At 42.5% G+C, this 25,257-nt stretch overlaps 1 protein-coding gene across 1 annotated transcript in view; it reads left to right on the top strand.

Annotated features, from left to right (window-relative positions):
- Window positions 1–24,011, top strand: part of LOC131187850 (uncharacterized) — an 88,156-nt gene extending 64,145 nt beyond the window's left edge. The window contains exons 2-8 of the mRNA XM_058162568.1: window positions 13,867–13,904; window positions 14,449–14,541; window positions 15,934–16,126; window positions 18,018–18,166; window positions 20,601–20,717; window positions 22,713–22,956; window positions 23,992–24,011. Of these exons, the coding sequence (XP_058018551.1) occupies window positions 13,872–13,904; window positions 14,449–14,541; window positions 15,934–16,126; window positions 18,018–18,166; window positions 20,601–20,717; window positions 22,713–22,956; window positions 23,992–24,011 (849 nt within the window). The 5' untranslated portion in view covers window positions 13,867–13,871. The remainder of the gene's footprint in view (window positions 1–13,866; window positions 13,905–14,448; window positions 14,542–15,933; window positions 16,127–18,017; window positions 18,167–20,600; window positions 20,718–22,712; window positions 22,957–23,991) is intronic.
- Window positions 24,012–25,257: the final 1,246 nt, after the last annotated feature.

The raw sequence follows: 25,257 nt of genomic DNA, 5'->3' as shown, positions 1-25,257 counted from the left end.
GTTGTCAACTTTGAGAAAAACACTAATGTATGTCTAACTTCTCCACCCCAATGTCTCCAACATGGTAGTCATGTTGAGGAGAACCTCTGGGAACAGATTAACAGAGTTGGAAGGGACTTTATAGGTCATCTAGTCCACCCCCCTCTCAAGCTGGAGACCCTACCCCATTTCTGACAAATGGCAGTCCAGTGCCAGCACCCGAGAAAGCATCAGGTTAAAGATAACCTGTATCCCTTTAGGTGGGAAAATCAACCCTTAAATAAATATATTATTCTTTATTATTTATATTATTATTTATTAAGTTTACACTCATAGAAAACTAGCCCAGTTTGAGGTCCTCCCTCCAAACTCCTAATTACTTGACAAATCTGGACAAACAGCATTTACCAGAAGCAAATGCCTATTTCCTACTCTCCACAGTGAAGAATACAGATAGTCCTTAACTTACAAGGAGTTCTCAGAACTAGAATTGTGATTTGTTGCAGTCATTAAGGAGGTCACTATGTGACCATGTCCGGTTTTATTAACTTTTTTTTTTGCAGTGGTCATTAAGCGAACACCACAATTGTTATGCAAACACTGTTGATAAAGTGAAGACTGTGATCATTAAGTGTGTTATGTAATTGGGAGGGGTGCATTGCAACACTGAACAGTTGCTAGATGGCTGGTCATAAGCTGAGGACTGCCTGCAATGTGGCTGTCAGGGTTCCAAGTAATAGATCCATCATAAGCAAAAACTCCGAGGGTGGTAAATTCCTCAAAGAATAGCTTGATTGGAAATATCATATAGGCACATGTCTGGTGAAAACCGAATCTGAAGGGTCCTATGGTTTTCACCTAATTAAAAGTGAAAGTTTTCCCCCAATTCCAAACAATCAGTCACATGGCCCAATAAAGGCAGCATCTGCTGGTCAGGTGACATCACTCCTCCAGGTGTGAGAACGTCCTTGGTTCCCAAGAGAAAGTATTTTGTTTTGACTACACAGCCCCAACTATCTCTAATTCCCCCCTCCCTATCCCTCAGCTCCAATGTGGCAGCACTGAAGCTCCAAGATGGTTTCAGCCAGGCCAGCTTCAGGGTTGACAGGCTGTCCCCCAGTGGTGGGTTTCGAATTTTTTTACTATCGGTTCTGTGAGTGTGGCTTGGTGGGCGTGGCATGGCTTGGTGGGCATGGCAGGAGAAGGATACTGTAAAATCTTCATTCCCTCTCCAATCCAGGGGAAGGTTACTACAAAATCTCCATTTCCTCCCAATCATCTGGGACATGGGAGGCAGAGAATAGATGGGGGCAGGGCCAGTCAGAATTTTTACTACCGGTTCTCCGAACTACTGAAAATTTCCGCTACCAGTTCTCCAGAACTGGTCAGAACCTGCTGAAACCCACCTCTGCTGCCCCACCCCCTCAATTGAAGAAGAAGAGGTTGACAGTGGCTCTAAATTCATGGAGGGGCTTTTTACCAATCAAGGCTGCCTAGCAGGCTATGAAAACAAATCAGGACTGGAACCAAAACCAAACACTGGTGGAGCCCACTGTTTTCCACCTTTCTTCCCATTGCCTTTTGTTGACTGGTCTTGCAAAAGGTCTAATTCACAGGGTTTTTAAACCAGGCTGAGGACTTCGTAGGCGCTGCCCTTCTGCCATTGACATGGTGTGTCTATTTGTTCTTCAATGAGGCAGGGCTTTTTTTAAAAAAAAAAGAAAGAAAGAAAGAATCTTGTTTGCTTTTTAATAAAAATATTGATGAAGCATCATTTAAACCAGTGGACCGTGACAGTTGTGCACATGTAAGCCGCCCTGAGTCTTCGGAGAAGGGCGGGATATAAATGTAAATAAATAAAAAAAAAACATACACTCTCTCTCTCTTCCCAAGGCAGTAACAAATGAGTGATATTGCTTGTACACACAGATCATGGGTTTGTCTCATCAGGAGGAGTACAGGTAGCCCTTGACTTACAATACTTCATTTAGTGACAGTTCAAAGTTATGGTACTGAAAAAAAGTGACATGACCATTTTTCACACTCACGACAGTTGCATTGTCCCCATGGTCCCGTGATCAAAATTTGGATGCTTGGCACCTGCCTCATATTTATAGTGTCCAGGGATCATGTGGTCACTTTTTACAACCTTCTGATAAGCAAAGTCCATGGGAAACCCAGATTCACTTAACAACCATGTGACTAAGTTAACAATGGCAGCGATTCACTTAACAACTGTGGCAAGAAAGATTGTAAAATGGGACAATATCCACTTAACAACTGTCTCACTTAGCAATAGAAATTTTGGGCTCCATTATGGTCGTAAGTCGAAGAGTGCCAATGTAGGGAGTTCTCGACTTATGATCTCCATAGAGCCAGTGGTGAAATCCAATTTTTTTTACTACCGGTTCTGTGGTCGTGGCTTGGTGGGCAGGGTGTGGCTTGGTGGGCGTGGCAGGGGAGAATACTGCAAAATCACTATTCCCACCTCACTCCAGGGGAAGGATATTGCAAAATCTCCATTCCCTCCCCAACCAGAGGTGGTATTTGCCAGTTCTCCAAACTACTCAAAATTTCTGCTACTAGTTCTCTAGAACCTGTCAGAACCTGTTGGATTTCACCCCTGCATAAAGCCCACAATTTCATAAGCCATGACAGTCATAAAGTGGGTCACGCTATAACTGCACCCAATTTTACTACCTTTTTTGCAGAGGTTGTTAAGCAATCATCACAGACATTAAGCAAATTCATTGTTTGCTATGGGACAATATTTACCAGAAACCATAAGTAAGTTTCCAACAAAAATGTCATAAATTGTAGTTGCGTGATCATGGGATTCTACAAGCAGCCGTAAACGCAGGCAGGCTGTTTGCTGAATGCACAACATATAGTGCTATGAACATGGGGTGGGAGGGAAACCCAGACATCAGGACTTCAAAACCGGGTCGTAATTCCTCTACAACAGGAGTGCTTAAATCTGGCTTGGAGGGCCCGCCTGGAAATATCAAAGGACTGGCCAATGGTGCCTCTGCCAGCCAAAACAGGCCTGTTTTCAGCCTCCACAGCCCCCTGCAGCACTGTGCCAGCCAAAAATGGGCCACAGAAAGGCCTCACAAGGCCTCCACATGGCCCGTTTTCAACCAGCAGAGTGCTGCAGGAGGGGTCGAACTCCCAAAATTCCCCAGTCAGCACACCTATGTTATTCAAGGTCAATTCATAAAAATGGCAAACAAATAAGATTTTAGACTTTCCCAGACCATTGAAACAACAGTACCACACCAATGAAAAAAATGACTTGGGAAGTAATCATTTATTTCTATCTCCTGTGTTTCATTGATATATTTTTATGGGTCTTAAGCAGTGGTGGGATTCAGCCAGTTCGCACCACTTTGGGCAAACCGGTTGTAAACTTTCTTAGCAGTTTGGTGAACTGGTTGTTTGAAGAAATCATTAGGGCAGAGAACCGGTTGTTAAATTACTTGAATCCCACCACTGGTCTTAAGGTTGCTTTTAATTGTTTTGTTTCTATCCTATGCCACCCAGATTCACATGAGTGGCTGTATAAATTTGATGCATAGGTAAATATGCCATATCCTGTTAACAACTCTCCTTGCAGAGGTTTATTCGCTGCATTTTTTTAAAAGATAAAATAAACTTTGCGGCTTGGGAAATTGTTGCCATTTACCTTTTGTTATTTTTGGTTACCTTTCTGAAAGCAACTTACCTGTCCAATACTCTGGCCAATCCTACCATGCCTGGCTTTTCAATCAGCAGCCCTGCCCAGAGTTTAGCATTTAATCTTCTTTCTTAGCAATTTTTCATCAGTGTTTCATAATAGTTGTTGGAATTTAAATTTAGAGGGAGAACCGCCTTAGCTTACCTTCAGTTGTCTCTTTTTAATTTTCTTAATTGCTTTTCAAATAGTGACCAAAAAAGAAAAAAGAAACAGAACCCATAGATAACAATGACAGAAAGTCATACAGAGTGAAAGGAAAAAAACCACATATGAAAAGTTTTTTTAAAAAAAGAAGTGAAAAAAATATAGCGGAAAAAAATTAAGAAAGGACTGGAATTTCTATTATGTTAGAAATTAGGCTATAATTTCTTATAAAATAATGTACTGTTGGTATATGATTCCAGGAAAAATTATCTAGAATGTATAAAGGTATTTCAAATTTATATTGGAAATGTGGAAAACATGAAAGGGATATTTTATCATGCTTGGTGGACTTGTAAAAAAAAAAGATTTCTTCTAACAACCGGTTCTCCGAACTGCTTAGAAAGTTAACAACTGGTTCTCCCGAATAGGTGCGAACTGGCTGAATCCCACCACTGGGTCTGACCCACACAGAAAACCTGGAGTGGTTAGAATGCAGTATTGCAGGCAAATACTGCCCACAACCTGGAGTGTGATCCTGACCAGCTCAAGGTTGACTCAGCCTTCCATCCTTCTGAAGTGGGTCAAATGAGGACCCAGATTGTTGGGGGCAAGAGGCTGACTCTGTAAACTGCTTAGGGAGGGCTGTAAAAGCACGGTGAAGCGGTATATCAGTCTAAGTGCTATTGCTCTTACGGCTAGCGTGTTGAATGAATGCCGGCTGATTCCCTGGAGCAGCTTCTGATTTAAACAGGGTTCAGGTAGAAGGCCTCTGCCATGGTTGCAGTCTTAGGTCTGGCTATTTTGGTAAAAACCAAATTAGGTCTGATGATTTTCCATCTCTTTTGTGATAAGTTGGACAGAATGGTCCAACGGCTGAACGGCAGGATTCCAAAATTTTGGCATTAGGCCTCCATTGGGCACTACAAAAACCAGCTGTTATACTTGATAAGGGTCTGATTCATCCTGCTTTTCTCTTCCCGTCCTCTGGAAGGACAGATTCTTCTTGACAACAATGGTCCTTTCATCTTTGGACAGCGGTATCTCTGTCTAGCCCACCAGTCATTTATACTTCTTTTTTCTGTGGGGCAGAATGAAGAATAGCTCATCTCAAACCAGCAAAGGGGACAGACAGCAAGACTGAGGGCTGATCCATTGAGGTGCGGGGGGGGGGGGAGAGAATGCATCAATCAGGTTGAATTCATGAGCTCTATTTCCAAAGAGGTGAGGCACAAACTATTTTAGCAACTCTTTTGTTCCGTTGCAAACAGATTTTAATTTGAAAAGACATGGGAAGTTGCTTGGACCTTAAAGAACATCAACCCCAGAGGAGGTTGCCCATTGTATCTCTGCATGAGTTACAGTAAAGGTGGAAAATCTCTAGTTCAGTGTTTCTGAAGCTCAGCAAGTTTAAGTGGGGGGTGGGGTGGATTTCAATTCCCAGAATTCTCCAACTTGAGGAATTCTGGGAGTTGAAGCCTCCCCATCTTAGAAACTTGCTGATTTTGAGACTCACTGTTGTAGTTCGTTGGCTAGATGAAGTTTTCCAACTTCTAATCTAGGCTTGAATATATCTCAGGTCCTCTTTTTCTAAGAAAGAAATCGCCTTCTATTTCCACTCAGGGTTATTGAAATGATTTCTTAATTTGGCATTTTATCAACCTATTGAGTCCTTCCCAAGCATCAGGGATAGACAGATTTATTTATTTATTTATTTAGATTTTTATACCGCCCTTCTCCCGAAGGACTCAGGGCAGTGTACAGCCAAATTATAAAACAAAACAATATACAATTAAAACAAAGACTTAAAATAAACATATTCCATAAATGGCCGAAATTTAAAACAATCAAATTTAAAACTCTTAAAATTCATAAATAATAACCCCAATTAAAATTATTTAGAATTTAAAAATTTAAGCCAGTCCCGCTTGAATAAATAAATGCGTTTTCAGCTCACGGCGAAAGGTCCGAAGGTCAGGTAATTGACGCAAGCCAGGGGGAAGTTCGTTCCAAAGGGTAGGAGCTCCAACAGAGAAGGCCCTTCCCCTGGGGGCCGCCAGCCGACATTGCTTGGCTGACGGCACCCTGAGAAGACCCTCTCTGTGTGAGCGTACGGGTCGGTGGGAGGCGTAAGGTAACAGCAGGCGGTCCCGTAAGTACCCAGGCCCTAAGCCATGGAGCGCTTTGAAGGTGGTAACCAAAACCTTAAAGCGCACTCGAAAGACCACAGGTAGCCAGTGCAGTCTGCGCAGGAGCGGTGTTACGTGGGAGCAACCTGTGGCTCCCTCAATCACCCGCGCAGCTGCATTCTGAACTAACTGAAGCCTCCGGGTGCACTTCAAGGGGAGCCCCATGTAGAGAGCATTGCAATAATCCAAACGGGAGGTAACAAGAGCGTGAGTGACCGTGCATAAGGCATCCCGGTCAAGGAAGGGGCGCAACTGGCGGACCAAGCGCACCTGATAAAAAGCTCTCCTGGAGACGGCCGCCAGGTGATCTTCAAACGACAGCTGTCCATTCAGGAGCACAACCAAGTTGCACACCCTTTCCATTGGGGCCAATGACTCACCCCCAACAGTCAGCTGTGGTTGCAGCTGACTGTACCGGGGTGCCGGCATCCACAGCCACTCCGTCTTGGAGGGATTGAGCTTGAGCCTATTTCTCCCCATCCAGACCCGTACGGCTTCCAGGCACCGGGACAGTACTTCGACAGCTTCGTTGGGGTGGCCCAGGGTGGAAAAGTGCAGCTGCGTGTCGTCAGCATACAGCTGGTAGCTCACCCGGGTAATCTAACAATCAATGATGTTGTTGTTTGATGGTATTAAAGGTATCGTTGGAGGATGTCAGCTGTTCCAAGTAAAACTGCCTTTTTGCAATTGACTGAGGGTGATTTTGTCAATGCCGATGGGATTTTGTCAACCGGTGGTGCTCCAGTTGTTTATTTATTAATGTTATATGCTTCTCATCTCACTATCAAGTGACTTCTCATTCAAAGCTACTATCTTGCTTTTCCAGGAATGGATTTGCAATGCTTCCATGTCCCAGTTTTTCTTTGTCGTTACCTTGATTTTTATTTTATTTTTTACATTTTAAAATTATCAAGTTTGAAAAGCATTGGCCTAGGATAGCCAAATTCAGAAGTGAGATAGTTGCATTAAAGCTGATACCTTTTAATAAAAATTAATCACCACACTAAAAAAAAAGATGTTGGGACTCTAGAAAGAGTGCAGAGAAGAGCAACAATGATTAGGGGCCCAGAGGCTAAAACATACAATGAACGGTTGCAGGAACTGGGCATGGCTAGTCTAGTGCCCAGGGGAGACATGATAGCAGTCTTCAAATATTTGAGGGGAGGTCAACCTATTTTCCAAAGCACCTGAAGGCCAGACAAGGAATAATGGATGGAAACTGAACAAGGAGAGATTCAACCTGGAAATAAGGAGAAATTTTCTGACAGTGAGAGCAATCAACCAATGAGCATGCCTTCAAATTTGTGGGTGCTTCATCACTGGAAGCTTTCAAGGAGAGACTGACAGCCATCTGTCAGAAATGGTGTGGAGTAGAAATGGTTGGATTAGATCAAAGTCCCTTCCAACCCTCTCTTCCATTCCATTCATTTGTTTGCCACTTTTGGGTTTTTTTCTGTAGCCTTTTAGTCACAAAACATAAATTGGCAGAAGAATAAAAATCCCATTCTTAAGGAAGGACATCTTCGTCTATAAAGAAACATATGTAATACTATATTTATATAAGTAAGTAAACAAATATCACAAACTTGATTCAATCAGAGTTCTCAGCCCAACCCTCTACAGTCTGGGAGCTACAACTCCCTCCCCATCCATGCAGGCCTAGACAACCCACAGTCACAGTTAATAAGATCTATAAGCCATAGATACCAAGTGTGGTTTAAGAAACTACCCTATCATTACAGCCTTCCCTTTTATATATATTTAACTATTGACCCAGGCTGGATCTGGTTTTTTCTTCCTTATGCTGCCGTGGTGGCTCAGGCTGTAAGATAGCCTGTTATTAAAACACAGCAGCCTGCAATTACTGCAGGCTCGAATCCCACCAGGCCCAAGGTTGACTCAGCCTTCCATCCTTCATAAGGTAGGTAAAATGAGGACCCAGATTGTTGGGGGGGCAATAAGTTGACTTTGTAAATATACAAATAGAATGAGACTATTGCCTTACACACTGTAAGCCGCCCTGAGTCTTCGGAGAAGGGCGGGATATAAATGTAAAAAAAAAAAAAACAACTCAGAAGCTATTAGTGAGATAATATCAAAATCATAGAATCTGTCAGAAATGTAAAGATGGGAAATGGTGAATATCTTGCAATTGCAGTGGGGCGGAGTCCAGCCATAATGACTGCTTGCTGGCATTTGTTACTCTCTGATTAAAAGAGAACTGGGTAATCTAACAATCAAAGCTGTAGATGGATACCAAGAAGTTCCATGTGGAATGAAGAAGGAATAGAAAGAGGAACAGTAGGGTGGGTGGGTGGGAGGGTGGGAGGGAAGGATGAACGAAGGATGGAAGAAAGGAAAGATGGAATAGAAAGAGGAACAGTAGAGTGGGTGGGAGGAAGGACAGAAGGAAGGAACAGAAAAAAGAACAGTAGGGTAGCATGGGTGGGAGGAAGGATGGATGGATGGATGGATGGAAGGAAGGAAGGAATGAATAGAAAGAGGAAGAGTGGGGTAAGGTGGAGTGGGAGGAAGGATGGACGGACGGAAGAAAGGGAGGTTTAATAGAAAGAGGAAGAGTAAGGTAGGGTGGAAAGAAGGAAGGAATAGAAAGAGGAAGAGTAGGGTAGGGTAGGGTAGGAAGGGAGGAAGGAAGAAAGGAAGGAATAGAAATAGGAAGAGTAGGGTAAGGTAGGGTAGGTGGAAAGAGGAAGGAATAGAAAGAGGAAGAGTAGGGTAACGTAGGGTGGAAGGAAGGAAGGAATAGAAAGAGGAAGAGTAGGGTAGGGTAGGTGGAAGAGGTAGGAATAGAAAAAGGAAGAGTAGGGTAGGGTGGGAGGGAGGGAGGGAGGGAGGAAGGAAGAAAGGAAGGAATAGAAAGAGGAAGAGTAGGGTAGGGTAGGTGGAAAGAGGAAGGATAGAAAGAGGGAGAGTAGGGTAAGGTAGGGTGGGAGGAAGGAAGGAAGAAAGGAAGGAATAGAAAGAGGAAGAGTAAGGTAGGGTAGGTGGAAGGAAGGATTATAAGAGGAAGAGTAGGGTAGGGTAGGGTGGAAGGAAGGAAGGAATAGAAAGAGGAAGAGTAGGGTAAGGTAGGAGGAAGGAATAAAAAGAGGAAGAGTAGGGTAGGGTAGGTGGAAGGAGGAAGAAATAGAAAGGAGGAAGAGTAGGGTAAGGTAGGAGGAAGGAATAGAAAGAGGAAGAGTAGGGTAGGGTAGGTGGAAGGAGGAAGGAGGAAGAAATAGAAAGAGGAAGAGTAGGGTAAGGTAGGGTGGGAGGAAAGAAGGAAGAAAGAAGAAATAAAAAAGGGAAGGGATTGGAAGGAGGAAAGGAGAGAGGGAATTTCATTATTTAATTTCAGATTGCAAGTGTCCCACCTGGCTGTTCTTCTGTCTCAAGCCGACCTATTTACATCTGCAAAACGGTTTTTGAGACTGCCGAAGAGAGAGAGAGAGAGAGAGAAGATAAATTTTATTGAGCACAACATTTTGAAAAGTTACATCCGACTCAGGACTTCTGAAACATTCAGCTATTTTTTAGACATAGCCCAGGTTTTGGAGCCCTTAGGATGGTAAGTCGCATCTGCTGTTGGACACCGAGAAGACATTTTCGCCACTTTGAGATTCCCGAGAGGAGCACAATGTTTCTTCAGCATCTTTTGGAATAGAGTTTTGGGGGATTTCTGCAAAGACAGGCTGGGGCAATCAAGATTGGAGCAAGTTGTTGCCAAGAAGGCTGACGATTTGGAAAACACATCCGTATCCTGTCCTTCCCCAGGATCTGAAAGCTTCAGTCCGTACCTGTTCTTCATTGAGCTGCAACAGCTTTCAGAGAGGGGAGCTTGGCTAACCACCTGAGCGTGGTATGGACAGTGGCCCCTCAGGTTGATGTTTGTACCATCTGCCTGCACGTTGTCAACATCGCTGTGGAATCGGTGGTCTCCTTGTGGGTCCAAATCTCTCTTTGGGTTGGGGTCCCTGGAGGAAGCCAAACCAAACTGGAAAAACAGGGCCTCTTCCTTGGTCACCTGAGGGCTTTGCCCCAGTGACATAAAGCCGTAGGGAGTGATGACCTTTGGCAAATGGGGCAGAGACAAGGTGACGGAATCGGCAGGTATATTGTTCAGCCCCAGATCCACCTCGACTCTGGAATAGCAGGTCAGAAAGGATCCTGGTGGAAAGGAATGACAGTCCTTCATTTTGTTCCTTGACACCTCCGGCTCTTGGGGCAACTTGGCCGAAGCCTTCGCCTTGCCCAAGCGCCGATGCTCTTCCAGAAGACCCAAGGAAGGAATGATGAATTCAGGGATACGATCTGGAGTCACCATATACCTGAAAAAGTCTTCCGAATATTGCTTTCTGGAAGAGCTGCTGATGGATCCTGCGTGGTTCTGAAAAGTCATTTTTCCCTCCGCCCTGGAAAAATTACAAATCGCTTCCAGCCGTCCCTCTTGAGTCATCACACCGCTCCACAGCCCATTTTGGCCATCTCTCTGTGAAGCTCAGCCTCTTTTTATAACACTTGGCTTCAAATCTCCTCGCTCCAGTGACGTCTGCAGCCAACGGGTGGGAGACACTGGTGCCAGAGTTGTGATGCTCTTCGTTTAGGGGATGGTGCATCCTGCAGCAAGCAGCACGGAGTCCTATCAACCTAGGCTCCAACTGCTGAGTTGCAACCTTTATGCTTCCTCAAGAGAAATCATTGACGAGGGGTGCTTTAAGCAGGTGGGCTCTGAGAAGGATGGTGTTTGACCTCGAGACAGGAGAAAAAGATGCCAAGAGACCAACAATGGCATTGTGGATAATGTGGCACAGAAGCCCGGAGGAGACATCGACAAAGAAAAGGTGAGTCAGGCTGAGCCCTTCAAAAGCAGGCAAGATTAGAATAGGATCTGTGACACACACACACCCCTCAATCTTCTTTTCACCAGGAAATCAACTTGAGAAAAGTTGAAGGAGGACATGAAACCATTTTTCAAATACCTAAATGGGTATCATACAAAAGGTCGCAAAACACAACCTGTTTTCTATTGTTCCAATAAGTGCAAGAAATGGAGGAATGGTGTTTTATGTAACAGGATAGAAGGTGGATTATCCTTAAAGGTCAGGAAACATTCCTAACCAAAAACCAGTTCAGAGCTAAACTGGACCTTGTGAATGATGATGGAGGAGGAGGAGGAGGAGGAGGAGGAGGAGGAGGAGGAGGGGGAAACAGAGACAGCTACTCAAATGAGTCAGAATTTGTTCCGGACACTGAAATCTTAATCCTACAAGGATAGATGGAGGGGTAATGTGAGTCTTTCAAGAGAGTTCAGAAGAAAAAAACTAAAACCAAAAATGCCAACACAGGTAGTCCCAGACTTATGGCCACCATCGAACCCAAAATTTCTGTTACTAAGCAAGAAAGTTAATAGTAACAGTGTTAAATGAATTTGGCTTGCCAGAAGGCTGCAAAAGGTGATCACGTGACCCTGGGACACTGCAACCATCATATATATGAGTTGCCAAGCATCTGAATTTTGATCAGGTGGGATTCAAGTCATTTAACAACTGGTTCTCTGCCCTGATGATTTCTTCCAACAATCAGTTTGCCAAACTGCTCAGAAAGTTAACAACCGGTTCTCCCAAAGTGATGCGAACTGGCTGAATCCCACCACTGATTTTGATCATGTAACCCTGGAAAGATGCTGCAATGGTCGTGTGAAAAATGGTCATAAGTCACCTTTTTCAGTGCCACTGTAACTTTGAATGGTCACTAAATGAACTGTTGTAAGTCAAGAACGTCCTATATCCAGCTCTATGTTAATACGTTTGGTTTACATTGTATGCCTATTCTGATCTTGCATACAACTCAGAGTCGCTGTGAGATTGTTATCCTGGAAATTTGATTTATAAATAAATAAAAGGGTGCTTTTATTGGTTCCTAATATTGTAAACTGTCCAGAGTCTTGAAAGCTAGACATTTCCTTAGATTTATAAATCAGGGTAATGAATGAATAATGAATAAGTATTTGATTAGGAACAAACTTCAAAACCTATTGTTTTTTTAATGGGCTCTGTTCCTATAAGAACTCAGCAAGTGAAAAGTCCCTGGTTGATTCATCTAGGCTTAGAAATTAAGCAGGATGAGGCTATTATCTGATTAAATTACTGAATGGGATATCAAGCAACCGAGAAGTAGAATTTAAAATGGGGGGGGGGATTGCAAACTACTGCTTCCCAAAGCAGGAGTTGAGTTCAACCAAAAAGTTCCTTCAACATTTTTTCCAGAGAATATATTCAGTTCTAAATTAGCCAACCCCCTTTAACCCAGTCAATCAATGCAGTTTAATTCAATTCCTCAGCCAAGCAAAGCTGGCTAGGGAATTCTGGGAGTTGAAGTCCACCAGGCTTAAAGTTGCCAAGGTTGGGGACCCTTAGTTTAGATAGTTAAGGTCTTAGGGGTCTCCACCCTTGGCAACTTTAAGACTTGTGGACTTCAACTCCCAGAGTTCCTCAGCCAGCAAAGCTCAGAGTTGAAGTCCACAAATCTTAAAGTTGCCAAGGTTGGAGACCCCTGCTCTAGAATATTACGTTTGTTTGAACTCAAGAAACCTGGATTGAGTAAAGGGCAGATAAAAAAAGGGCCAGGTCTTTATTTATCTCAGTTGTAAGTTCTTGTCCTGCTTTAGGCAGGAAGCCAACTGGGTGATCCTAATTCTTCCCTCCCAGTCCTAGGAAAAAGACAATGGCAAACCACTTCCAAAATCTTGCAGAGAAAACTGAAGGAATTTGTCCAGGCAGTAGCCAAGAGTCAAAAACTCTGTAAAGCACACACAAAAATGTGTCATGCAAACACACCCACTATCTTTAGTCTTTCATATGACCAGCAGGCAATTAAGCAATCTACATGGAGCCACTGCCAACTGCTTCCAGTATGTCCTAATCCAGCAAAGATTTAGATTCTGCCCCCCCACCCTTTCAGCTCCAATTTTCTCCTACAACCTCGCTCTTCTAGCCAAATAATATCTCACTGCCCAAACTTCCTAAATGCAACATCCAAGAGGAAGAGGTTCAGGATTGCAACCCATCAGTACCTTTGATGAAGGTATTTTTTTTTCTTTTTCTTTTATGTACACTGAGAGCATATGCACCAAAACAAATTCCTTGTCTGTCCAATCACACTTGGCCAATAAATTCAATTCAATTCAATTCTATTCTATTCCATTCTATTCTATTCTATTCTATTCTATTCTATCAGAATAAAACCAAACCCTGTTTTGATTGCAGATTGGAGATTCTTCAATGTGAGGTGCTTATCCTTTTGCACGGTTGCTTAACTAAGCCAGTTCAAGATCTCCCAACTGCATTCACATGGCTTGTTGTGGTTGGTGAGTTTAACAAGAGTTAGCATGTCGGAGTTTAGCACCTAGTACACACACCCCCGCAAGCCTTATTTGCAGTACCTTTATTACAACCTAGAAACCTCCACCTAGAAACAAACAACCTACTCTCTAATAAACAATTTGGTTTCAGAAAAAAATTATCCTGTAATCTACAACTTCTACACTGCAAAAACATATGGACTACAAATCTTGAACAGGGCAAAGCAATAGATGCAATTTACATAGACTTCTGTAAAGCCTTTGATTCAGTAGTACATGACAAACTACTTCTAAAACTAAAACCTATCCTTAAGTATTTTGAGGATCAGGATCAAAGGCAGCCTTTGGTGAGGAGGAGAAGCTGGCTAATTAATGCTGGTAGGACTGCACCTGGGGCTGCTGAGTCTATTTAAACCTAACTGAAAGGTTCAACTTTGCTTCCCTTTTTTCCCCCTTTCCAGTTACGATGGAGCAGAAAAGAGAAAATTCCTTGTCCCAGGTATTGTTATTGCATTTATATTATTTGTGGGGAAAATAGAAGAGCAAGAAGTTTGTAAGAGGCATTTCAGCAAGTAATGGAGCTGCTGGTATATGCTTAGAGCTTGAGTTGAAAGGGAAAAGGTTGTTAATGGGGGACGGGTTTTGGTCAGTCCTTCCCTCTGAGCCCCAAAGCCAAGTGTTGTTTGAATTGGAGGAAGAACTTCTATATTCTCCTTTTTTGGGGAGACCAAAAAAGGAGAAACCCTTCTAAACCAGTGTTTCTCAACCCTGGCAATTTTAAATGGTATGAACTTCATTTCCCAGAGTTCTCCAGCCAGCATGCTGGCTCGGGAATTCTGGGAGTTGAAGTCTATTATCTTAAACTGTTCAAGAACAATGGCTGTTTCCTGGGATAATTTGCCTCTCAGAGTAGCTTGCAATGGCCCGTTGACCACTTAGCAGGTATTCCGGATCATTAGACCTGGTTGCTTGGCAAAAGCCTCTTAATTAAATGTTTTAATGTGCTAGCAGCTGATTTCTGTCTTTCTGCACCTCCCCTCTAGGAGATTTCTACACTTCCCCTCAAAGAAAGCCCAGAAACCTTCTGGAAAGTATGTTTTAAAATAATAGACTGGTTCCCACCACTGAGGTTTCTGGTAAGTTGCCCCCCTCCCCTTGGTTTTTTTTGGGGGGAATAATTGCTCTGGAAAATAGGGAAGGGTTGAAGTTTTCGGCAAAAAACATATCTGGTCAAGCTTGCATTTTCAGCAAAGTATCCTAGGTGTTGGTTTGAAAAATGACAAAGGATTGACTTTTTTCTGGTTATGTTTTGTTTCAGGGTTTCCTGCGTGTTTGCTTCCATTACTGGAAGCCGGGCCCTTGGCAGAAAAGGCTTGTAATTTGCAAGTGCTTTGATTACTACAGCTCAGTTGAACTTAAACACACACACACACTCTCACTGTTGGGTGATAACTACTTTTCCCATTTGCAAATTGGGAGGGGGGAGATTATTGGGGAAAGCAGAAATGGGATATTTCTTGAATGGCTCCTATAGAAAAGACCAAGACTTGTTTTCTATTGTCCCAAGTGCAGGACACAGAATGATAAATTTAAATTAGAGAAAGGTCCAGCTGAATTCTGAGGGAAAACTATTGCAGTAATAACTCCCAAGTCTAAGGGAAATGGTAAGTCTCCTTCCTTGCATGTTCTCAAATGAAAGCTCTCAAGATGTTTTCATTTAGATCTCTGTCCCTTGAAGATGCAGGAGCTGAGAGCTGCTGGAAGAAATAGTTTGGTTTTTTAAAAAAAAACCACATCAGACAAAAGGATGAATTGTTTGGGTTTGCATATTTTGCTAAATGATAACATTGCTTTGGCCGGTTTGTATTGATCTAGTCTACTGTGAAGCCAGGCAACATGGTTTATTTAGTACAGCCTGAATAAGCAGGGTTTGAACACAGCCATTGAATCTCTGAATGTCAGGCTAATGGATTTCACAGAGCAACTGCTGTTGTAAGCTTCCTAGAGATACCTCCTAAAGATCTCCTCGTAAATATTTTGCAAATCGCCAAAGCTGTGTTCCCAAATCAAGCCTTGCTTGTTCAGGCTGTACTCCTTCACGAGGAAGAGCAGAACTGGGATTGGCAAAATGTCATCTTTGCTTATTCAGACGCCACACCTGTGATTCTTCAGTGCTCAAGGTGAACGACGGAAGAACTGTGGCTTGTGGAATTTGCAGATATACCTGCTTGGCTAAGGAGGATTCTGGCATCAAAAATTCCTCCTTGGCCTAATTCTCTAAAATCCTGCCCAATTTAAAAATTGGGCATTTTGCTTTTCTTCTTGCAGTCATCTAGGACAGGGGCCTCCAACCTTGGCAACTTTTAAGACTTGTGGACTGCAACTCCCAGAATTCCTCAGCCAGCAAAGCTGGGAGTCCACAGATTCTGGGAGTTGAAGTCCACAAGTCTTAAAGTTGCCAAGGTTGGAGGCTCAGATCTAGGAAGAGTGGTGTATTCACACTTACGTTTGCTGCTTTACTGTTCCAGCTACAGTGGCTAAACAGGGGATGTTCCTGGCTTCGCTGCCTATTTATAGTGAAACCTCGTGATAGCAACAAGCGCCAGCCTGCTGTGAAGCGCTTGGGCACAGTGGCTCAGATCCTCTTTGCCATCATCCCGGTCCGACTCCAGCTGGCCCTTGGATTTTTACATAGCATGTGCCAGAGCATTGAAATTGAAGGTAAGTCAGGGAAAGACCAGTAGAGGAATGGGATGAAGTTTTTTTTTCCCCTTATTGTTTTCCCAAACTCTGGAAATGTTAGAAAGTATAACCAATATCATGTTTCCTTGAAAATAGGACCAGGTTGTCAGCATTCCAGAAAAAAAAAAACTCAACTCCAAGTAAAAACCCTGAAGCAAGCATCTTTCAAAATTCTATTTACTAAGATAGGTAAACTGGCACATCTGGGAAAACCCGAATCTGAGAGGTCTGGGTTTTCCCTCAATAAATCAAAACCCTCAAAATCATCCCCTCACTCCATAGTCGATCACGTGTTCCAACCGTCTCATCTTGAGACAGCACTCCGACCACTCCTTCTCCAGATGCAGGATCAGCCTGATCTTGACCAACAGGAAGAATACTATTATGTCTAAATACAACCCCTCTACTAAATTTCCCCCCCTACTTTCCCACACATGAGAAAGTGGCAGCACGGAAGCTTCTGGCCTAATATGGCTTCCAAAATTAACTCTTAGATTAATTTTTGCTCCAAAAGATGGATTAGGTCATATTTTCAGGGAAATATGGTACTAAAATATGTGCGTCTGGCTGACTATCTTAACTAGGGCTTGTTTTTGGGTAGGGCTTATATTACGAGCATCCTGAAAAAAATCATCCTAGGACTTATTTTCTGATTAGGTCTTATTTTCAGAGAAACACAATAATTTTGTAAACTACTGTATATTAGGCTGAGATAGTCAGCAACGCTACATAAACAAGCTTGCTTTTCTCCCCTCCTCTGGAATGTATACATTCCTGGTGGCTGCTTGGACTAGGCCTAGCAATTTTCTTGGCAAGGTTTTTAGAACTGGTTTGCCATTGACTCCTTCTCGGGGCTGAGAGAAATAAGTGCCCAAGGTGATCCAACTGGCTTTGTGCCTAAAGCAGGATACTCCAATATTTGAGAGGCTGCCACAAGAAAAAGAGGGGGGTCAACCTATTTTCCGAAGCACCTGAAGGGAAGGACAAGAAGCAATGGATGGAAAGTAATCAAGGAGAGAACCAACTGTTGTGACCCAGACCCAAGTAGGTAGCAACAAAGGCAGTCCGTGATAAAATAAACTTTATTCAAACAGGTGGGAATTACTTCATTCCCAGCGTCATGTAACTCAAAATAAAACAAAGGCCTCACAAACACACATTCTTCGGTTATCACAAACCTGAGTCCAGTTAGGCAAACTGCCAAAGACCCTTCCTGATAAATGTCCAGAAGTCAGAGCAGAGAACGAAGCAAAGAATGCAGCTACAACGTTGTTTTCCGGCAAGCTGAAACACCGATGCTGGTCTTGTTTTAAACCTAATGGGAGGGGCCAATCATCTCTTGGCCCTATTCCTGAGTTGTCCTCTCTGCTTGAGCTGCTCTTGCCTTTTGGCAGCTCTTCTCATGCGAGCATTAGGAACAGGCTCTTCCAGTTCCTCTTCCTCACTGTTATCAGTCTCTGGAGGCTCTGGAGTCCGCACCTCACTTCCCGATGGCCCTGGCCTCATCTCCGCCTCATCGCTGTTCGATTCCGTTGCCAGCACTGTAGGCTGCTGACGGACCATCCTAGAAATAGGGAGAAATGTCCTGACAGAACAATTAATCAGTGGAACAACTTGCCTCCAGAAGTTGTGGATGCTCTAACACTGTAGGTTTTTAAGAGGAGATTAGACAACAATTTGTCCTCTGCTGGACCCCAGTCTTCTGAATGGTGGAAGTCACAAAGTTATGCCCAGCTGTTTTTGACCCAGTGTGACACGCTTCTATTTTATCCAGTCAGTTCTTTCCTCAGCCTTCCTTTGGGATAATCAGTGGGTGCAGAAATCACCCCTGTGTTTTCCAGCCCCACAGCCCTCTTCTCTTCCCTTGCAGAGACGTTGAAATTGCCTGCCGCCCCTTCTATGAGAGGGAGTAAAAGGAAGAAGGAAGATGATGATGTTCTGGATGAGCCGCAGTGCTGGATAGAAACAATCCTGAAAGATCTTCCAGATAATGATGATTCAGAGGATCCCACCTACGAGGTACTGTGACCCCAAAAGTCCTCCTCCTATCAACATCCTTTGCTTCTAGGGTCCTTCCGAGAGTCTCCAGGAAGGTGAGAAATAGTGTTGAAGGCCTCAGCCCTTTTCTCCTGAGACTCCCTGACAGAATTTGGTAGTACGTGCCCTTCAGGCATGAAGTCTTCATCAGCCTATCTTACACTTCAGAATTAGATTGTGATAAAAATGTTTATTTATTTTATTTTTTATTTTATTTTTTGAATTTATATCCCGCCCTTCTCCGAAGACTCAGGGCGGCTTACAATGTGTTAAGCAATAGTCTTCATCCATTTGTATATTATATACAAAGACAACTTAATTGCCCCCAACAATCTGGGTGTAATCATCTGGGAAATCAGAAAAAAAAAGTATAAAATTAGAAATTGGTTTTCTTGCAGTTTTTGCATGTTCTTAAAAAGGTGTGCCATTTTGGAGAAAACATGGGTTCTGTACAACAGCTGTTAGATGGTTAGAAAATACCCCACACTCTTCTGCTAACAACTGATTTCTTTTTGTGGATTTCTAAAAGCAGACGGAAGAAGCATGAGTGAACAATTATTGGTTTGCAAGTATTTTTGATTTCCTGACTTCCACCTTTTTTTAAAAAAGAGAAATCTTTTTTCCCCCTTCTTTTAATTGCTTAAAATGGCGTTTGAGAGCAACTGAAGGCAGAGCGATACATCAAAGGGAGCCTTGCTGTGGAATCGAAACTGAATGGAGATTTTATCTTATTGTGTTGGACTGTGGATTGTTGGATTATATTACATTGTTTAAGTATTTCACAAGGGGATTCTCAGCAGGAACTTTGTCATGAAGGTTCTTTCAGAAGAATGGATTCGTGACTTTATACAGGACTACTCCACACTCTTTATAGTTATATAGTTTACTGAGCAGTAAACAACACCAGCAAAACAGGGATTTGTTTGTATAGGTTATAGCCACAAATGGACCAGAATTTCTGCTGCTAAACAAGGTGCCTGTTAAATGAGACACGCCTGATTTTACCACCTTTCTTGCCATGGTGGTTTAGCAAATCACAAAGTAAATCAGTGGTCATTCAGCAAATCTGAGTTCCCAACTTTGCTTGTCAGAAGCTGGCTGGGAAATTTGCAAATAGTGATCCCAGGATACTTACAACCATTGTAAATACACACTGGTTCCCGCAGCTGAATTTTGATCATGTGAACCTGGGGGTGCTATGACAGTTGTAAGCGGAAGAATCTGTTGTAAATCATTTTGTTCAGTGTCACTGTAGCTTTGAACGGCCAGTAAACAAATAGTTGTACATCAAGGAATTGTAGTTCTAAACATAGTTCAAAATGAAAGTTTGCTGAAGTATTTAGAAAGTGCTCAGTTGTAAATCGTGGATTATGTTCCACAAACTCAGCCAATATGATCAGTTTATTCTGGCGGTGTGTACTCAGCCAATTGGGTCAATTCAATACACTATGATTAAGCATCCTACGAGTTGGTAAAAAACGCAAACACAAGCAAGTAGTCCCGATTTTCTGGGATCATCCCATATTCAAGTATTTAATTCATGCCTGGTTTATAAATTGCTCTGGGCATTAACATGTTTTTAATATTTTTTGGCTTAGCACTGTGTACAGATCAGCCAACTGTGATTTCTTTAGCAAACCCTGAGATAGCAGAACATTTGAATCCAAACTGAGACACCTTATTTTCTTGGAGAGAAATAGATATATATACAGTTTGGACTTTGTGAATTGGTGACAGAAATAGTACATTATTAGTAAAGGAAGAGAATGCCTGAATTTCAAGGTTGATGCATCTAGCTGGTTAATGAAATATCTGCAAGCAAACTTCCCAGCTCACAGAACACCAAAAATTCCACATGTTCCTACTTAGTTTATCCCCAAAGCTTCAACCAAAAACTGTCTACTATTGACCTCACCCCATTCCTAAGAGGTCTGTAAGGGGCGTGCATAAGAGCACAAGAGTGCCTACCGTTCCTGTCTTAATGTTTCCTTATATATATATATATATATTTGTTTTCTGAGGTTTTTGCGGGTGTTTGTATGTAGGTCTTTGGTTATTCGGGTTTTCTCCCGCGTAAAATTGGAAGTGTCTTGGCGACGTTTCGACGAAGTCTCATTCGTCATCTTCAGGCTTCAGCTTCGTGCTTCTGGGAAATAACTATACAATATATAAGTGCTTCTGGGAAATAACTATACAATATATAAGTATATATATATATATATATATATATACTTATATATTGTATAGTTATTTCATGCTTATGCTTATATATACTGTGTGACAAAATAATTAATAAATAAAATAAAAAATAAATAGTTACTTTACTCTGCTTTCTTGTGCAATTGAGTGATCGGGACTTTTTCCGGAGAACAGGAATTACTCCAGATCTTATAAATATATATTTTTTTCTTACCAGCCCACCAAATCAGAAACTGACAGTGAGGAGTATAAGTCGGAGAACGACACCGAGGGCGATCTGGAATACGAGGAGAAAGATGGTTTGGTGATACTGAAGGAAGACCCAATTTCACCGGTATTTTTTTTTTTTGTTAGCATTTTGTCTTGTCTTAGCAACATGTGCAGTGATGGGATTCAGCCAGTTCGCACCACTTCTGGAGAACCGGTTGTTAACTTTCTGAGCAGTTTGGTGAACTGGTTATTGGAAGAAATCATTAGGGCAGAGAAACGGTTGTTAAATTATTTGAATCCCACCACTGAACATGTATGATTGGGCTCATATCCGGCACAGCCACTGTTTGCAAGCAATTTTTTACTTATGATCTATCTGGAAAAAGTTAAGTAGGACCCTGTTTCAAAGTTCCAACGGTCACTGCAAATGCACACCCTGCAGGGCAGTCACATGATCGCATTTCGAGCACTTGGTAACACAGCCATGGGTAGCGTCCTGCGACTACAGGACCACATTTAATGATGGTTTAGCAAAATTATGCCATTATGAACAATGGGCTCAGGGGTGAAATGTAAAATTTGTTACTACTGGTTCTGTGGGCGTGGCTTGGGGGGTAATGTGACTGGGTGGGCATGGCCAAGTTGTTGTTTTTTTTACTTTTAAAAGCATTTTTTCTACAACCTCTTAGGCTGTAGAAAACATGTTTCTAAAAGGTTCTGGCGATCCCAGCTAAACCGCGCGAACATCAGAGACTTTTTTTTTTACTTTTAAAAGCATTTTTTTGGCAGAAGAAACAATGCTTTTAAAGGTAAAAAAAAACAACCTCTGATGATCGCATGGCTCAGCTGGGCATGGGTGGGAGGGGCAGGGATTTTTGCTACCGGTTGTCCAACCAATCCGCCGCCATCGCTACTGGATCGGGTGATCCGGTCCGAACCAGGAGCATTTCACCCCTGTACAATGTCACACAGCCATGTGACTGCACTATATGACTTTTTTTTGCCAAAAAACAACGTTTACTTCCCTAAACCACAGCATCAGTTTAATGACTATTACAAAAGAGATTATAAAATTGGGTCAGTCGTGTGGGTGACCTGCTTTTTACAACTGTCATGACTTATGCCCTTAATGGGGAGGTTGCATTGCAATTGTAAGTCGAGGGCTGTACGAGGGCTACCTCTACAGGAGAACCTAGCCATTTCTCAGCCTAGAAATAAGGATAAATTTTCTGATGGTGAGAACAATCGACCAACGGAACATCTTGCCTTCAGAAGTTGTGGGTGCTTCATCACTGGAAGCTTTCAAGAAGAGAATGTCTATGGAGATTCTCAGTCATCCAGGTCATGGTTATCCCAAAGGTGCTTTTTTTCAAGAGGCAACTGAACTTTCTGGTTTTTCTTTGAAAATGTTTCGCTTCTCATTCAAGGAGCTTCTTCAGCTTAAAGAGCTTGGAAGAGAAGCGAAACGCCGTCAAAGAAAAACCAGAAAGTCCAGTTGCCTCTTGAAAAAATACACCTTTGGGGTTTCAAGAAGAGACTCGACAGCCGTCTGTCAGAAACAAATGGTATAGGGCAGTGTCAGCGAATCTATGGCACGCGTGCCACAAGCAGCACACAAAACCATCCCATGAAGAATGTGTGGTCTTACTGGCTCCTATTCCACGTTCCTGTGATCACATGTGCGCCGGTCAGCTGGCCGTCACGCGCGCGGGAGCAGCGGAACCCGGAAGAGTGGCGTTCCAGCATACATGCGCAGGCCGGCACCCGACCTTCCAGGTTGACGTGCACATGTGTGATGGCCAACTGTTTGTCAGGCGCGCTTCCATGCCGGTATCCGGGTGTTTGGGTGCCGGCTTGCAAATGCGTGATGGACCGCTGCTCTTCCAGGTTTCGGCGCTCCCGCGTGCACAAATGGTTTCACGTGCCACTTCCAGCACGCAGGCCGGCATGCGGGCATGTCAAAGGTTTGCCATCACCGGGTATAGGGTCTCCTGCTTGAGCGGGGCGTGTGTGTTGGACTAAATGACCTACAACGTCCCTTCCAACTCTGTTATTCTGTATCCAAGCACAGAAAAACTTTTGATTAACTTATGACCCTTATGTGTTTCAACTCTTACAGGAGGGCCAAAATGGAGAGGACACTGCAGAAGAAACACCCCGAACAGTAGATGCTGGAGAAGAAGTGGCATCACGAACATCTGGGGATGATCACAAATACCCAGAGCACTGTCTTTTGACAAACAGAGGCATCTGCTCCCTAAAGAGCTTGGAAAGTACAGAAATCATGGCCGCATCCATCCAAGGCAGTGAGACAGTTGATAGCAACGACTCTGAAGATGTTTGGACAGAAGCCAGTTGTCCCGGTAAGGATTTTCTCTTTGCTTGCTATAATCAAAGGCCCCCTTCATCCGCGGAGACCTCATGGAGTGACTTTGAGCCAGTCACCATATCTCAGCTCAGAGGATGGAGGGTGGTTTGGGCACAGAAAACCTGGAAGAGAGAACAATAATATACAATTCTGAACTCCTGGAGGAAAAGTGGGTTACAAATCTAACATAAAAGTATCAAACTCTTTTCTTTCTTTCTTAAACGAAGACCATATTTTCATGAAAATGATGTATAGGTAGAAGAGAATATTTGTAGCTCAGAGTTGAACTGTGGAGTCCTTAGTGCTCACTGAGCTTCGTGGTTTTCTTGCAGATACTTCATTACCAAACCAGGTAACATAATCATCGGGTCCTAACACTGACAATGTTACCTAGTTTGGTAATGAAATGTCTACAAGAAAACCACCAAAGCTCACCAGACCCCACAAACGATGGAAGGCGTTGTTTTAGAAAATCTGTTAGCAAAAACTCTGCGCAATAGGAATATGGCAAAACGCACCTGTGGAGAAATGGATGATAGAAATGTTAGGTGGGGGCAATCCTACAATTTGAACCAAGGTTGACAATGCAGAAAAAAATAAGATGTTAAGAGCACCCTAATTTAATACATCCATCCACCTCTTTGGCCAGTCTAAGACTCCCAGGGCATTTTTAAAAATCCAGCTGTCCCCCTTAGCTCAAGTCAGCCCTCCACTTCTAAATTAAAATGATTTCCCCCCCCTCATTCCCACATTTGTCCCCTATCCATGTTTTAGAAAATACATTCCTGATCCTACTAGTGTTACTTTTGACACACATCATAGATTCACTATCAGTGCCCTAGAACAGGGGTCTGCAAACTTGGCTCTTTTAAGACTTCTGGACTTCAACTCCCAGAGCTTTGCTGGCTGAGGAACTCTGGAAGTTGAAGTCCACAAGTTTTAAAAGAGTCAAGTTTGCAGACCCCTGCCCTAGAACCAAAAACTTTCTGCATGCTATGCTCATGGATGTGACAGATTTGCTTTTCTCCAGATGGTGCAAAGACCTTCTAAGTTTGCTTTTATATTATTTATACTATTTATTTCTTCATGTATGTTTTTATAACTGTGCACAATTGTGCACTTGCCCAGAGTCTCTCTTCACGAGATGGGCAACTATACCAATCTGATAAATATGTCCCTTTAAAAAAAAATCTTAAAATGTCGTACAATAAATTAACCCACCTATAATTTTATTTTCTTTCAGAATAATTAGAATTTTCGATGACTGGCTGAAAAATTTCAACTTTTGTGACAAAGCTGCTCTTCCTTTTTCTGTGCTGCTGTTGCATGGACAAGCTATTTCATAATTGTTTGTTTGTCTATTTTAGAATTGTGCAATAAAGCTTTTTTCATATTTATATATTTGACAATTTGCCTGGTTCTTTTCAAAGATAATTTCATGAAATCTTCTCATATTCTGCCAACTGCAGCAAAAAAACCCCGATGGTATTTATTCTCCTGATGAAGTTTTCTTTCTGGGAAGAGCCAAAATTTCTCTTTTAAGGCAACATTACCTGTTATTTACCTGGTACAAATTTTGGCATACGAATTGCAGATAGTCCTTGACTTATGACTGTTCATTTAACAATGGGTTTAAAGTTAGGATGATCTCAGGAAAGGGCTGAATGTCTATGAAAATTCTCAATCATCCAGGTCATGGTTATCCCAAAGGTACTTTTCAAAAGGCACCTGGACATTCTTGGTTTTTTCCTGGAAAATATTTCACTTCTCATCCAAGAAGCTTCTTCAGTTCTCTTCAACTTGAACTTCCATTTACAACCATCATATTACCCTGCAGCCATGTGATTGCAGTTCAAGCACTTGGCAACTGGCTCACAATTTGCATCCAGATGCAGCACCTGCAACCACAAGATCATGGTTTGCAATATGTACATGCTAAGTGGGGAAAAAAACTCTAAACCAACACGTATTTGGCTTAATAAAGTCGTCTGTTCCCCAAAAAGTTAGCTGGGGAGTTCTAGGAGTTGAAGTCCACATATCTTAAAATTGCTTAAAAACTCTTAAAAACACTTATAATCCAAAAGTTGGTGTAATTTAACATAATTTACATCCCAACCCCTTTATTGTGAATCCTAAAATTACTGATTTTGGGGGAGTGCAAACCTAAAAACTTCCGAATAAAAGGCAGTGTGATTTTCCACCAATTTCTGGTAGAAGATAAAATAGGTTCAAGTTTCAATACAGACAAAAATGTCATTTATCCCACAGATCCCATTCAGGCATGGTCCAATTACCA

The sequence above is a fragment of the Ahaetulla prasina genome, chromosome 1 (genome assembly GCF_028640845.1).
Source record: "Ahaetulla prasina isolate Xishuangbanna chromosome 1, ASM2864084v1, whole genome shotgun sequence".
NCBI classification, from domain to species: Eukaryota; Metazoa; Chordata; class Lepidosauria; order Squamata; family Colubridae; genus Ahaetulla; species Ahaetulla prasina.
This window is presented reverse-complemented; position numbering and strand designations above follow the sequence as displayed.